At 45.3% G+C, this 14830-nt stretch overlaps 1 protein-coding gene across 2 annotated transcripts in view; it reads left to right on the top strand.

Moving 5' to 3' along the window:
• Positions 1-14830, top strand: part of sacm1la (SAC1 like phosphatidylinositide phosphatase a) — a 32908-nt gene that overhangs the window by 9196 nt on the left and 8882 nt on the right. For both annotated transcript variants that reach the window (XM_029658868.2, XM_065018035.1), the window contains exons 3-13: positions 144-218; positions 736-863; positions 8579-8728; positions 10480-10539; positions 10815-10848; positions 11416-11517; positions 11863-11948; positions 12056-12142; positions 12322-12390; positions 12498-12577; positions 13647-13745. In XM_029658868.2, the coding sequence (XP_029514728.1) occupies positions 144-218; positions 736-863; positions 8579-8728; positions 10480-10539; positions 10815-10848; positions 11416-11517; positions 11863-11948; positions 12056-12142; positions 12322-12390; positions 12498-12577; positions 13647-13745 (970 nt within the window). The remainder of the gene's footprint in view (positions 1-143; positions 219-735; positions 864-8578; positions 8729-10479; positions 10540-10814; positions 10849-11415; positions 11518-11862; positions 11949-12055; positions 12143-12321; positions 12391-12497; positions 12578-13646; positions 13746-14830) is intronic.

The raw sequence follows: 14830 nt of genomic DNA, 5'->3' as shown, positions 1-14830 counted from the left end.
TGAGCTGGCTGTGTGTGGGTCGGTGCAGCAGCTGGCTGTGTGTGGGTCGGTGCAGCAGCTGGCTGTGTGTGGGTCGGTGCAGCAGCTGGCTGTGTGTTAACCATTGTGATTTAGAGTGTTTGTCCTCCATCTTGTTTCTTTAGGGAAGAAAGATGTTCCTCCGTCAGCCAACACCAGACCCATCTGTGGCATCATGGGGACCGTCCGCTTGGTGGCAGGTAGGTCCACAGCCTGACCCAACACTGGACTGGTCCTTGTCACAGGATGTAGGCCTACCACTCGGTGCGTCCCAACAATATCTCCTTTCTCCTGAAGTGTGGAATCGTTCACTGATTCCCGCAAATCTAAAAGCATTGGGATTGGTTTATGCACGGGCTAGAGAAAGGGTGTGAAACATACTGTCTGTGGGAGGTTTGAGTAAAAAAGAAAAGGTGTATAAGTGATAACAAACCTACATTCATACAGTTTATTGACTTCATTATCTCTCTCGCTAATAATCACAACACATGAAAGCTAGACAGTCGTGGAGCATCAAATACCAACAGTACAGGTATTTTGTAGAGCCCGAGTGACTTTCAGATCCGTGAAGGGAATTGAACAAGGTCACACTTGGGGAGAAAGGATAGATTATTTGGACATAACGCCTATCTTGTCCTTCAGGATGTACCCCTGTAACTAACACGCGTTACTGTTTTATATGTTGTGCTGACTGACTGTGGTTTCCCCTTTTCACAGGGATGTACCTGATTGTCATTACCAAGAAGAGGAATGTGGGCAGCCTGCTGGGTCACGCTGTGTGGAAGGCAGTGGATTTTGACATCATTTCCTACAAAAAGACTGTGCTTCACCTCACTGAGGACCAGGTAACAAACACTCATACACTTTTGGTATATTAAAAAAAAGTATGTGTTTTACACTACAGACTACAGTTGGAAACAGAGGTGGAGACAGGCAAATGTGAGAACAGTAGGAAGAGGGGATGTGGGGTTTGAACCCAGTCTCTGGTGTGGAATGTGATGAGAGAACAGTAGGACGAGTAGATGTGGGGTTTGAACCCAGTCTCTGGTGGGGAATGTGATGAGAGAACAGTAGGAAGAGTGGATGTGGGGTTTGAACCAGTCTCTGGTGGGGAATGTGATGAGAGAACAGTAGGAAGAGTGGATGTGGGGTTTGAACCCAGTCTCTGGTGGGGAATGTGATGAGAGAACAGTAGGAAGAGTGGATGTGGGGTTTGAACCCACTCTCTGGTGGGGAATGTGATGAGAGAACAGTAGGAAGAGTAGATGTGGGGTTTGAACCCAGTCTCTGGTGGGGAATGTGATGAGAGAACAGTAGGAAGAGTAGATGTGGGGTTTGAACCCAGTCTCTGGTGGGGAATGTGATGAGAGAACAGTAGGAAGAGTAGATGTGGGGTTTGAACCCAGTCTCTGGTGGGGAATGTGATGAGAGAACAGTAGGAAGAGTAGATGTGGGGTTTGAACCCAGTCTCTGGTGGGGAATGTGATGAGAGAACAGTAGGAAGAGTGGATGTGGGGTTTGAACCAGTCTCTGGTGGGGAATGTGATGAGAGAACAGTAGGAAGAGTGGATGTGGGGTTTGAACCAGTCTCTGGTGGGGAATGTGATGAGAGAACAGTAGGACGAGTAGATGTGGGGTTTGAACCCAGTCTCTGGTGGGGAATGTGATGAGAGAACAGTAGGAAGAGTGGATGTGGTATTTGAACCCAGTCTCTGGTGGGGAATGTGATGAGAGAACAGTAGGAAGAGTGGATGTGGGGTTTGAACCCAGTCTCTGGTGGGGAATGTGATGAGAGAACAGTAGGAAGAGTATATGTGGGGTTTGAACCCAGTCTCTGGTGGGGAATGTGATGAGAGAACAGTAGGAAGAGTGGATGTGGGGTTTGAACCAGTCTCTGGTGGGGAATGTGATGAGAGAACAGTAAGAAGAGTGGATGTGGGGTTTGAACCAGTCTCTGGTGGGGAATGTGATGAGAGAACAGTAGGAAGAGTGGATGTGGGGTTTGAACCAGTCTCTGGTGGGGAATGTGATGAGAGAACAGTAGGACGAGTAGATGTGGGGTTTGAACCCAGTCTCTGGTGGGGAATGTGATGAGAGAACAGTAGGAAGAGTGGATGTGGGGTTTGAACCCAGTCTCTGGTGGGGAATGTGATGAGAGAACAGTAGGAAGAGTGGATGTGGGGTTTGAACCCAGTCTCTGGTGGGGAATGTGACCAGCAGGGAGCGTTGCCACTCGACAACGGGTTAGCTACTGGGTGGGTTATTCTTAGAAGTTTTACACTCCCCATTCTAATACTCAACCCAGTCTGCTGGTTCTGGTTCAACCTCTTCCTAGTTACAGTAACTATGGTACAGCTAACAGACAGTGGTGTTGAGCTAGAGGACCTAGCTACAGTAACTATGGTACAGCTAACAGACAGTAGTGTTGAACTAGAGGACCTAGCTACAGTAACTATGGTACAGCTAACAGACAGTAGCTTTGAACTAAAGGGGACCTAGCTACAGTAACTATGGTACAGCTAACAGACAGTAGTGTTGAACTAGAGGGGACCTAGCTACAGTAACTATGGTACAGATAACAGACAGTAGTGTTGAACTAGAGGACCTAGCTACAGTAACTATGGTACAGCTAACAGACAGTAGTGTTGAACTAGAGGACCTAGCTACAGTAACTATGGTACAGCTAACAGACAGTAGTGTTGAACTAGAGGACCTAGCTACAGTAACTATGGTACAGCTAACAGACAGTAGTGTTGAACTAGGGGACCTAGCTACAGTAACTATGGTACAGCTAACAGACAGTAGTGTTGAACTAGAGGACCTAGCTACAGTAACTATGGTACAGCTAACAGACAGTAGCTTTGAACTAAAGGGGACCTAGCTACAGTAACTATGGTACAGCTAACAGACAGTAGCTTTGAACTAAAGGGGACCTAGCTACAGTAGTGTCAAATCCAATGTTAGGTAAATTCCAAGAATTCAATTCCCAATTCGATATTATCCCCAAAACTGGAAATATACCAATTGTTAAAATTATTTAAAAACAAATCCTCTAGTCAAATGTTTGATACTAAGTGCTTTACTGTAACTGGGAAATGTGCAAAAGTAGTGCACTATAAAGGGGATTAGGGTGCCATTTGGGACTCGGACAAACTCATTGTAACTGACCCCAGGGAGTTTAGAGATGCACCATAGTCAGAACAACGCTGGCTTACAGCCCGGCTGACTAAAGGTCACAGTGAATAGCCTTTTATTGTGGAAAACAGAAGTTGACACACTCTCTCTTTATTTGATACGTAAAAAAGAAAGACATTTTCTTAATTACAATTACGTGTGACAAAAAAAATGTTGGTCTAAATGCTTCAAGTGTTTAATATTGTTCGTGGTTCAGCGGAAATTCACTTGGTGTTAGAAACCACGTATCATTTTAAATGGCTCCCTATTTCCAATACAGTGACCAGCCCAAAGGTAGTGCACTATAAAGGGAGTAGGGAACCGTTTGGGACACACTGCTTGAATTGAATGTATTTGGCCGTCAGTCACCCAGAGAGACAACATTCATTGGCAAAAACAGGGGAATAAAGTGCTGACAAAATGCAGGGAAGCAGCTGCAGCCTCGTAGGGAGGGGGGGCGAGGAGGTCAAGGGTCAATCTAGTTTGTTTCCCCCCCCTTTTAATTCCTTGCATCATCTCTCTCTCTCTCTCCTTGTCTTCAGAACACATTGGAGAAGACGTGAGTTTCAAGGTGTAATGTCGCGAGTACAGTGAAAGGCCTTAATCGCAAACTCAAAACACAATAATGCAATAATTAATAACAATGTATTACTAGAAAAAAATAACTTGAGGAATAAGAAATATGAACTCTACAAAGTAAGAAAGCATACTATATATAGGATATATTTAAAAAGTCAGTTCCAATATCATATTTACATATGCAGGGATACTGGAGTGATGGAGGTAGATGTGTATAGGGGGAAGGGGACAGGGATACTGGAGTGATGGAGGTAGATGTGTATAGGGGGAAGGGGACAGGGATACTGGAGTGATAGAGGTATATATGTATAGGGGGAAGGAGACAGGGATAGGGGGAAGGAGACAGGGATACTGGAGTGATGGAGGTAGATATGTATAGGGGGAAGGGGACAGGGATACTGGAGTGATGGAGGTAGATGTGTGAAGGGGACAGGGATAGGGGGACGGGGACAGGGATACTGGAGTGATGGAGGTAGATATGTATAGGGGGAAGGAGACGGGGATACTGGAGTGATGGAGGTAGATATGTATAGGGGGAAGGAGACAGGGATACTGGAGTGATGGAGGTAGATATGTATAGGGGGAAGGAGACAGGGATAGGGGGAAGGAGACAGGGATACTGGAGTGATGGAGGTAGATATGTATAGGGGGAAGGAGACAGGGATAGGGGGAAGGAGACAGGGATACTGGAGTGATGGAGTGCTTTCGGAAAGTATTCAGACCCCTTGACTTTTTCCACATTTTACGTTACCACCTTATTCTAAAAATGATTTCACTTTCCCCCCCCCTCAATGTACACAAAATAGCCCATAATGACAAAGCAAAATGTGTATTTATATATTTTTTAAATGACATTTACTTTCAGACCTTTTACTCAGTACTTTGTTGAGACAGCGATTACAGCATTGAGTCTTCTTGGGTATAACACTACAAGCTTGGCACACCTGTATTTAGGGAGTTTCTCCCATTCTTCTCTGCAGATTCGCTCAAGCTCTGTCAAGTTGGATGGGGAGTGTGACTGCACAGCTATTTTCTGGTCTCTCCAGAGATGATCAATTGGGTTCAAGTCCGACCTCTGGCTGTGCCACTCAAGGACATTCAGACACTGCATTGTTTTTTACGTGGACCGCCCTTGGCAGGAAATTCGTCACTCGTTCATCCCGTGATGATTGTGTTTTCAGACACCGGTAGCTTGTGATGGCTTTAAATGCGCTACAGTCAATTATGAGTGTATGTCTACTTATGTTAACTATATAATTATTACGACCGTATATGCCCACTGTGTGATAGCTAGCTAATGTTAGCCTGCCTAGCTGGAACTTCTGAAGGACAATGTTTTATTTGTACAATTTCCAAAAGATAATCAAACAATAACATATTTTCTTTTTTTACATAGTGGGAACATTTCTAACTTATTTACTTTCCTTTTTATTTACACTTGTATGTTGACTTCTCCATGTTGAGATTTTACGTTTCGGCTGACTTAGTGGATGTATAATCATTGCGAATTGAATTATGGGTAGTTTCAGGCCTCGGAGTGAACATAATTGTACACTAGCGAACTCGATCAAAAACGAGGGCTTGAGGGGCGTTTCAAAGTTCCCTTGTTTGGACCTACGTCCAAGATGGTGACGGGGATTCCCCCAAGGGCATAAGGCGAGGGTGTGTCTTTTCAAGTGTTTGAAATGCAGCTTTTCTCGCTCTCTCGCGCTCATTCAATTTGCTTTATTGGCATGACTCATCAATATAGATATTGCCAAAGCTTACGTTGGATATTTACAATATGAAAATAATAAGAATCAAAACTGTCAACAGGACAACAGTAACAACAATAATCAAGGGTCAAAATAACCAGACATTTAACAATAACAATAAGCATAGAGGACATGTGCATGTTGATTGGTCTGTCAGACACTGTCCCTCATCCTATGGCAGGCAGCAATGTAGTGCCCTGCCAACCCACAGCTCTCTGCGTCCTCCCCCAACAGGACGGGTAGCCTATCCTCATGAGAGAGGTCTTCAATGTAGTGCGCTGCCAACCCACAGCTCTCTGCGTCCTCCCCCAACAGGACGGGTAGCCTATCCTCATGAGAGAGGTCTTCAATGTATTGCGCTGCCAACCCACAGCTCTCTGCGTCCTCCCCCAACAGGACAGGTAGCCTATCCTCATGAGAGAGGTCTTCAATGTAGTGCGCTGCCAACCCACAGCTCTCTGCGTCCTCCCCCAACAGGACAGGTAGCCTATCCTCATGAGAGAGGTCTTCAATGTAGTGCGCTGCCAACCCACAGCTCTCTGCGTCCTCCCCCAACAGGACAGGTAGCCTATCCTCATGAGAGAGGTCTTCAATGTAGTGCGCTGCCAACCCACAGTGCGTCCTCCCCCAACAGGACAGGTACCCATCCTCATGAGAGAGGTCTTCAATGTAGTGCGCTGCCAACCCACAGCGTCCTCCCCCAACAGGACGGGTAGCCTATCCTCATGAGAGAGGTCTTCAATGTAGTGCGCTGCCAACCCACAGCTCTCTGCGTCCTCCCCCAACAGGACGGGTAGCCTATCCTCATGAGAGAGGTCTTCAATGTAGTGCGCTGCCAACCCACAGCTCTCTGCGTCCTCCCCCAACAGGACAGGTAGCCTATCCTCATGAGAGAGGTCTTCAATGTATTGCGCTGCCAACCCACAGCTCTCTGCGTCCTCCCCCAACAGGACAGGTAGCCTATCCTCATGAGAGAGGTCTTCAATGTAGTGCGCTGCCAACCCACAGCTCTCTGCGTCCTCCCCCAACAGGACAGGTAGCCTATCCTCATGAGAGAGGTCTTCAATGTAGTGCGCTGCCAACCCACAGCTCTCTGCGTCCTCCCCCAACAGGACAGGTAGTCTATCCTCATGAGAGAGGTCTTCAATGTAGTGCGCTGCCAACCCACAGTTCTCTGCGTCCTCCCCCAACAGGACAGGTAGCCTATCCTCATGAGAGAGGTCTTCAATGTAGTGCGCTGCCAACCCACAGCTCTCTGCGTCCTCCCCCAACAGGACAGGTAGCCTATCCTCATGAGAGAGGTCTTTGAAACCTTGAATAAGTGTTTCACATTTGGGGAAATGAAACTCTTAATTGTTTTATGTATTTGACATTTTGTCAGAAAATGCAGCTCCGTCTCAGGTTCTGCTGTGGTCCAGTGGTTGCACAGCCTTTCCTCTACAGGGAGCCAGGTTCTGCTGTGGTCCAGTGGTTGCACAGCCTTTCCTCTACAGGGAGCCAGGTTCTGCTGTTGTGCAGTGGTTGCACAGCCTTTCCTCTACAGGGAGCCAGGTTCTGCTGTTGTGCAGTGGTTGCACAGCCTTTCCTCTACAGGGAGCCAGGTTCTGCTGTGGTCCAGTGGTTGCACAGCCTTTCCTCTACAGGGAGCCAGGTTCTGCTGTTGTGCAGTGGTTGCACAGCCTTTCCTCTACAGGGAGCCAGGTTCTGCTGTGGTCCAGTGGTTGCACAGCCTTTCCTCTACAGGGAGCCAGGTTCTGCTGTGGTCCAGTGGTTGCACAGCCTTTCCTCTACAGGGAGCCAGGTTCTGCTGTGGTCCAGTGGTTGCACAGCCTTTCCTCTACAGGGAGCCATGTTCTGCTGTTGTGCAGTAGTTGCACAGCCTTTCCTCTACAGGGAGCCAGGTTCTGCTGTGGTCCAGTGGTTACACAGCCTTTCCTCTACAGGGAGCCAGGTTCTGCTGTGGTCCAGTGGTTACACAGCCTTTCCTCTACAGGGAGCCAGGTTTTCCTGTGTCTACCCTTCTCAATGGCAAGGCTGTGCTCACTGAGCCTGTACTTTGTCAAGGTTTTTCTAGGTTTTGATCAGTAACCATGGTCAAATATTTAGCCACAGTGTACTGTCAATTTAGGGCCAGATAGCACTGCATTTTGCTCTGTGTTTGTGTTTCCCAATAAGCAATATAGTTTTGTTTTGACTGTTGTAATTTAGTTTATTCTGATTGATTGGATGTTCTGGTCCTGAGGCTTCAGTGTGTTAGTAGAACATGTTTGTGAACTCAGCTCCAGGACCAGCTGGATGAGGGGACTCATTTCTTTGCTCCGCTCTTGGCATTGCAGGGCTTGGTAATGATATGGGAGGAGGTCACTGTATTTTAGATGTTTCCAAAACTTACTTGTTTACATTTTTATTTTATTTTATTTATTTATTAGTGGATATTGGCCTAATTCTATTCTGCCCTGCATGTCTCTCTCTCAAAATGCATCATAAGGGGATGCTGCCATTTGGGATGAAGGGATCATTGGCAGTTGTGCACCCCGACCTCTATGTGCAGTGAACTCTGGGAGAGAGGTGCAGTGGACAATGTTTAGAATGAAACGCATCGACTCGGAGGGCTATTGTGATATGTAAGAGATGATTTCATCCATTTTTTTTTTAAACCACTGTAGTCGCGGCTGAAAAACTACTTCAGAACATCTGTTGCTGTCAATCTGATTCAGATGTATTTCATTTTGGGCTTCTGAGTGGCGTTAGCGGTCTAAGGCACTGCATCTCAATGCTGGTGGCGTCACTATAGACCCTGGTTCGATTCCAGGCTGTATCGGGTTTGGCCGTAATTGTAAATAAGAGTTTGTTCTTAACCGACTTACCTGGTTAAATATATATTTTTTAAAGGGTTTATTGGTCACCTAGTAAGATTTTCTGTTGAATTTCATATGAAAAGTCCCTGGTTTAACAGCCTCTCCTCACATTTCACACACAGCTCCTACAAAACTGCACTGTCATGATTGGTGCCCATCCAGCTAAAATCAATGTTCTCCCCTTCCTCTCTCCAGACACAAGACAACAAGACATTCCTGTCCATGATTAATAACGTGCTGACTACAGATGGATTCTACTTCTGCACTGACTATGACCTGACCCACACCCTCCAGAGATTGGCAAACGTCAGCCATGACTTCCAGGAGATGAGCCTGCTGGAGAGGGTGAGGGGTGTGTGTGTGTGGAAGTTGTTGGGGAGGTGGAGAGGAGAGGGGGTGTGGAAGAGGGTAAGAGAGGAGGAGAAAGGGGGTGTGGTAATAGGGGAGGGGAGAGAGGGTGAGAAATTACTATTGTTCTTTGTAATAAAGACCAATCCTAGACTCTACCTAACCCTCTAGGCTCTTGTGTAGACTGGAAAGATTGGATCTGAGCCGTATGGCACTCTATCGATCAGAGAGCAAGGTGGAGCTACCACCATATTGCTTATAACTCACCGATTCTTAAAGTGAGTATTTTAGGAGCATAACGGTTGTTTTTGGACAGGGCCATAATTTTCTCCTATTGCACACCGAGCTAGTCAACCATAAAGACTCGGCTCAGAGAGTATCATCCCATTTAGATGATGATGATGATATCCTTCATCTATATTGGAGGAGTGTCACTGTGGTGTTTGGGCTCCTGCCATTCATGTAAACCACACTAGTCACCTTGCCCTCGTAAACACACATGCACGTCACAGATGCATTTACTCATGTAAACATACACAAACAGATTGACCTTTTCGCCCACTGTTTCAGCTGGGGCATTACTCTGTAGTGCTGAATGTGTGTAGTACCATGGTGTACAGTATATCTTCACTATCTCCTATACTGGAACCTTTTCTGACTGGTTTTAATGGTGAGACGAAAGTGTGACAGTTTTGAAATGGAACAGGCATTACTGTCTGTCCATACTGTCATTTCATTGGCCCTGGTCCAAAGTATTGTTTTGTATAGGGAACAAGGTGCCACTGCACAAACTGATGGAGATTCTTTACTGCAGGCTGATTTACATTTGTTTTATTTATTTATTTGGGCAAGTCAGTTAAGAACTAATTCTTATTTACAATATAAGAAAGAAGCCTGGACAAAATAAGAAATATTCCAAAACATGCATCCTGTTTGCAATAAGGCACTAAAGTAATACAGCAGAATATGTGGCAAATAAATGAATTGTATTTCCTGAATACAAAGCATTATGTTTGGGGTAAACACATCACTGAGTACCAGTCTTCATATTTTATGGCTGCATCATGTTATGGGTATGCTTGTCGTCGGCAAGGACTAAGATTTTTTTTTTTTTTGATAAAAGGAACGGAATAGAACTAAGCACAGGCAAAATCCTAGAGGAAACCCTGGTTGTCTGCTTTCCATCAGACACTGGGAGACAATTTCACCTTCCAGCAGGACAATAACCGAAAACTCAAGGCCAGTTCTATACGAATTACTTACCAAGACGACATTGAATGTTCCTGAGCGGCCTAGTTAGTTTTGACATAAATCAATTTGAAAATATATGGCAACTTGGAAATGGCTGTCTAGCAATGATCAACAATCAATTTGACAGAGCTTGAATTTTTTTTTTTAAGAATAATGGGCAAATATTGCACAATCCAGGTGTGTAAAGCTCTTAGAGGCTTACCCAGAATGACTCACAGCTGTAATCACTGCAAAAGGTGATTCTAACATGTATTGACTCATGCAGTTGAATACTTATCTAATCTAGAGATTAAGAGATTTTCTTTTTCCCCATTAATTACACAATGTTATTTTTTGTTTAAAAAAAAGAAAAAAAAGTTTTACTTAGTTTGTTTTGTAGATCGTTGACAAAATGAAATTTGAATCCCACTTTGTAACACAACAGAAGGGTTGTGAATACCATCCGAAGGCACTGTAGATTGAGGGTTTGATTTATTGGTTGGTTCTCCTGTTTCTAGGCAGATCAGAGGTTTGTGTGGAATGGAAGCCTCCTGAGAGAGTTCCTTGCACAGCCAGAGGTGAGTGATATGAAGATGACATCACAACCCCCCCCCCCCCCCCCCCTTGCGTTACAACACATTACACTTGTCCAGTCTTTTTTTTCTTCTCTTTGTTTCTTATTGTAATATACCAGAGGTCCATATTCTAAATACGCTTACAATATACCATGAACCTTACCCCTCAAATGGACTGTGTTTGAACAGTAGCTATAGATGACCACCATATTTGTTATTTCTTTCTTTGTTGTTCTACTGTATCCAGTTTTAAATGTAATAATTGTATTCCTTTTCAGCTCCACAAGTTTGCGATCCCTGTCGTCCATGGTTGTATCCTTTTCACGGCCTTGCTTTGCTCCCACTGATCCGAGTGTAGCAATAATCAGTGGGCCCACATCACTACATGGAGTTTGAATGGTGTCTCTGAGTGTTCTGAAGAACCAATTTCAACTCGATGCAACTGAAATCATTCCCTCGGGGACACTTTAGAAAGTCATTACCAGGAGAGAAATCACAACATCCTCCACTTAGAGTACAAGTACAATAACATCCTCCACTTAGAGTACAAGTACAATAACATCCTCTACTTAGAGTACAAGTACAATAACATCCTCTACTTAGAGTACAAGTACAACAACATCCTCTACTTAGAGTACAAGTACAACAACATCCTCTACTTAGAGTACAAGTACAACAACATCCTCTACTTAGTGTACGTCTCAAATGGCACCCTGTCCTTCATATAGTGCGCTACTTTTGACCAGAGCACTATGTGTCCTAGTCTAAAGTAGTGCTCTAGATAGGGGCTAGGGTGCCATTTGGGACACAGTGTTAGGTACAACTTGGCCCGGTGCTGTAGCAGTGTGTTCTGTGAGGTCCTTGACGTCCCTGATCCAGTCATCGTGATGAAGCCGTGTCGTGTCAACGGGAAGATCTTCGAATGGATCCTCATCTCCAGGAGGAGCTGCTTCAGGGCTGGGGTCAGGTACTACGTCAGAGGTAAGACACGGGCTGCATCCCAAACGGCACCCTATTCCCTGTGTAGGGAACACTATTCCCTGTGTAGGGAACACTATTCCCTGTGTAGGGAACACTATTCCCTGTGTAGGGGACCCTGTTCCCTGTGTAGGGGACCCTGTTCCCTGTGTAGGGGACCCTGTTCCCTACGTAGGGAACTCTACAGGCGCCCTATTCCCTATGTAGTGCACTCTATCGGGAATAGGGTGCCATTTGGGATGCGGACCTAGTACCTTACTGCGCAGCATTACTGGCATGTTGAATCATTAATGGCCCGGTGGACATGCGTAGTCATTCTCTCATTATCATTATTTTGTTTTTCCTCAGGTATCGATTCTGAGGGCCACGCTGCTAACTTTGTGGAGACGGAGCAGATAGTCCTGTACAATGGAAGGAGGGCTTCATTCGTACAGGTGAGTTAGAAAATTAGGAGACGGTGGACAGGGTAGAAGTAGTTATTGATTAGGCGCATGCCTTTTATTTTTATTTATTTTCTGAAAATGTCTGTTTCCCTCCACAGACACGAGGCTCCATGCCCTTCTTCTGGTCTCAGAGGCCCAACCTGAAATACAAGCCCAAGCCACTGATCAGCAACAACACCAATCACGTAAGGGGCTTTTATATCTTCTGTCCGTTTATCTTTCTATTCCATCCTCAGTACAACAGGTCAAAGGTCAGGTAAACTCACTCTGTGGATCTTTTGTCTACCAAATCACCAATTGCCTAGTTAAATAAAATAAATTTAATTTTTTTTTTTTTTTTTAATTCTCTCAACTGTCTTCCTAGATGGATGGTATTCAGAGGCATTTTGACTCCCAGGTCCTCATCTATGGAAAGCAAACCATTCTGAACCTGGTAGGACCCTCCATTATTTAAGCCTCACGATGGCTAAAACGTCACAGCATTGTGAGAGAGAGAAGCATTCGAGAGATGGATATAATAAGATGGTGTTCTTCTTCTAGGTCAACCAGAAGGGTTCAGAGAAGCCACTGGAACAAGCCTTTGCCAAGATGGTGTCTGGCATGGAGAACGGCATGATCAAGTGAGAACTAAACACACCTCTCCTGAACACCCATCTGGCTTATTTCAGTGATTTATACCTTCTTTTTCTTTTTTTTTATCCGGCCTGAGCAACTCCAGTCCTCAAGGTCCTGATTGGTGTCACAGTTTTGCCCCAGATAACACACCTGACTCCAATAATCTCCCAGTCATGATCTTCAGTTTAGAATGCAATGTGATTAATCAGCTGTGTTTTGCTCGGGATGATGGGAAATTGTGACACCCCATATTGTTATTTTTTGTACCTCAGTATCTCTACTTGCACATCTATCACTCCAGTGTTTAATTGCTAAATTGTAATTATTTTGGCACTATGGCCTATTTATTACCTTACCTTCCCGATCTTACTCCATTTGCACACACTGTATATAGATTTTTCTATTGTGTTTTATATATATATATATATTATTTTTTTTTTATTATTGTGAATTTGACCCCTTTTTCTCCCCAATTTCGTGGTATCCAATTGTGAGGATAGTAGCTACTATCTTGTCTCATCGCTACAACTCCCGTACGGGTTCGGGAGAGACAAAGGTGGAAAGTCATGCATCCTCCGATACACAACCCAACCAAGCCGCACTGCTTCTTAACACAACGCGCATCCAACCCGGAAGCCAGCCGCACCAATGTGTCGGAGGAAACGCCGTGCACCTGGCAACCTTGGTTAGCGCGCACTGCGCCCGGCCCGCCACACTGGTGCGCGACGAGACAAGGATTTCTCTACCAGCCAAACCCTCCTTAACCCGGACGACGCTAGGCCAATTGTGCGTCGCCCCACGGACCTCCCGGTCGCGAACCCAGAGTCTGGTGGCGCAGCTGGCGCTGCAGTACAGCGACCTTAACCACTGCGCCACCCGGGAGGCCCCTCTATTGTGTTATTGACTATATGTTTATTCCATGTGTAACTGTGTTTGTGTCACAGTTGTAAATGAAAACTTGTTCTCAACTGGCCTACCTGGTTAAATAAAGGTGAAATAAAGGCCCGACGAGGACTGGAATTTCCCAGGCCTGTTTTTAGCACATCCACTCCATGTTTCTTCTATTGGCTGCAGGTACGTAGCATTTGACTTCCACAAGGAGTGCAGCAGGATGAGATGGGACCGTCTGAATATCCTGGTGGACAATGTGGCTGAGACGCAAGATGAATACAGGTATTACTCTCCGTATAGACTCCTTTATGAATAGCTGCTAGTCTACACCCACAACCATACAAGACTCAAGTTAGGTTCTAATTCTCAGACTAAATAACTCAACGGACACTAGATATTTATTTTACCTTTTTATTTAACTAGGCAAGGTTAGGTGAGTTCACGTAGCAGATTAGGAGAATTAGGTTAAAGTTAGGAAAAGAGTCAGATTACTCTTAGGTTAAGAGTCAGACTTAACCACAATTTATTTTACTAGACAAGTCAGTTAAGAACAAATTCTTATTTTCAATGACGGCCTAGGAACAGTGGGTTAACTGCCTGTTCAGGGGCAGAACGACAGATTTGTACCTTGTCAACTCGGGGGTTTGAACTTGCAACCTTCCGGTTACTTGTCCTACGCTCTAACCACTAGGCTACCCTGCCGCCCCGATAAGCTTAACCAAGTTTAATTCTTCTCAAAGGGTCCTCCTTCTCTCCAATCCTTACATCTATTATGGTTCGACAGGAAGAGGGTAATAAAACCATAATTTCTCCCTTCAGGGGATCTGACCTGACTTCAATCCCCTCATTCGCCTAATCCACAGATGTCCATCCGTTTCCCCTTATATCAACCCTGTGACTTCCTCCCACCGACCCAGCACATTCCAAAGCCATCTGGCTCCTACAGATAACCATTACCTTCTGATGTAAAAAAAGAAAGTATCTGGTACTGAGGTTCTGGATGGCAGGAAGCTTGGCACCAGTGATGTACTAGGCCGTACACGCTACCCTCTGTAGTGCCTTGTGGTTGGAGGCCGAGCAGTTGCCATACCAGGCAGTGATGCAACCAGTCAGGATGCTCTCGATGGTGCAGATGTTGAACCTTTTGAGGATCTGAGGACCCATGCCATATCTTTTCAGTCTCCTGAGGGGAATAGGTTTTGTTGTGCCCTCTTCACGGCTGTCTTGATGTTTGGACCATGTTAGTTTGTTGTTGATGTGGACACCAAGGAACTTGAAGCTCTCAACCTGTTCCACTACAGCCCCGTCGATGAGAATGGGGGTGTGCTCAGTCTTCCTGTAGTCCACAATCATCTCATTTTTCTAGA

This window comes from Oncorhynchus nerka, linkage group LG4, assembly GCF_034236695.1.
Source record: "Oncorhynchus nerka isolate Pitt River linkage group LG4, Oner_Uvic_2.0, whole genome shotgun sequence".
In the NCBI taxonomy this organism is placed as follows: Eukaryota; Metazoa; Chordata; class Actinopteri; order Salmoniformes; family Salmonidae; genus Oncorhynchus; species Oncorhynchus nerka.
Note: the sequence above shows the minus strand (reverse complement) of the source record. Positions and strands in the feature narration are given on the sequence as shown.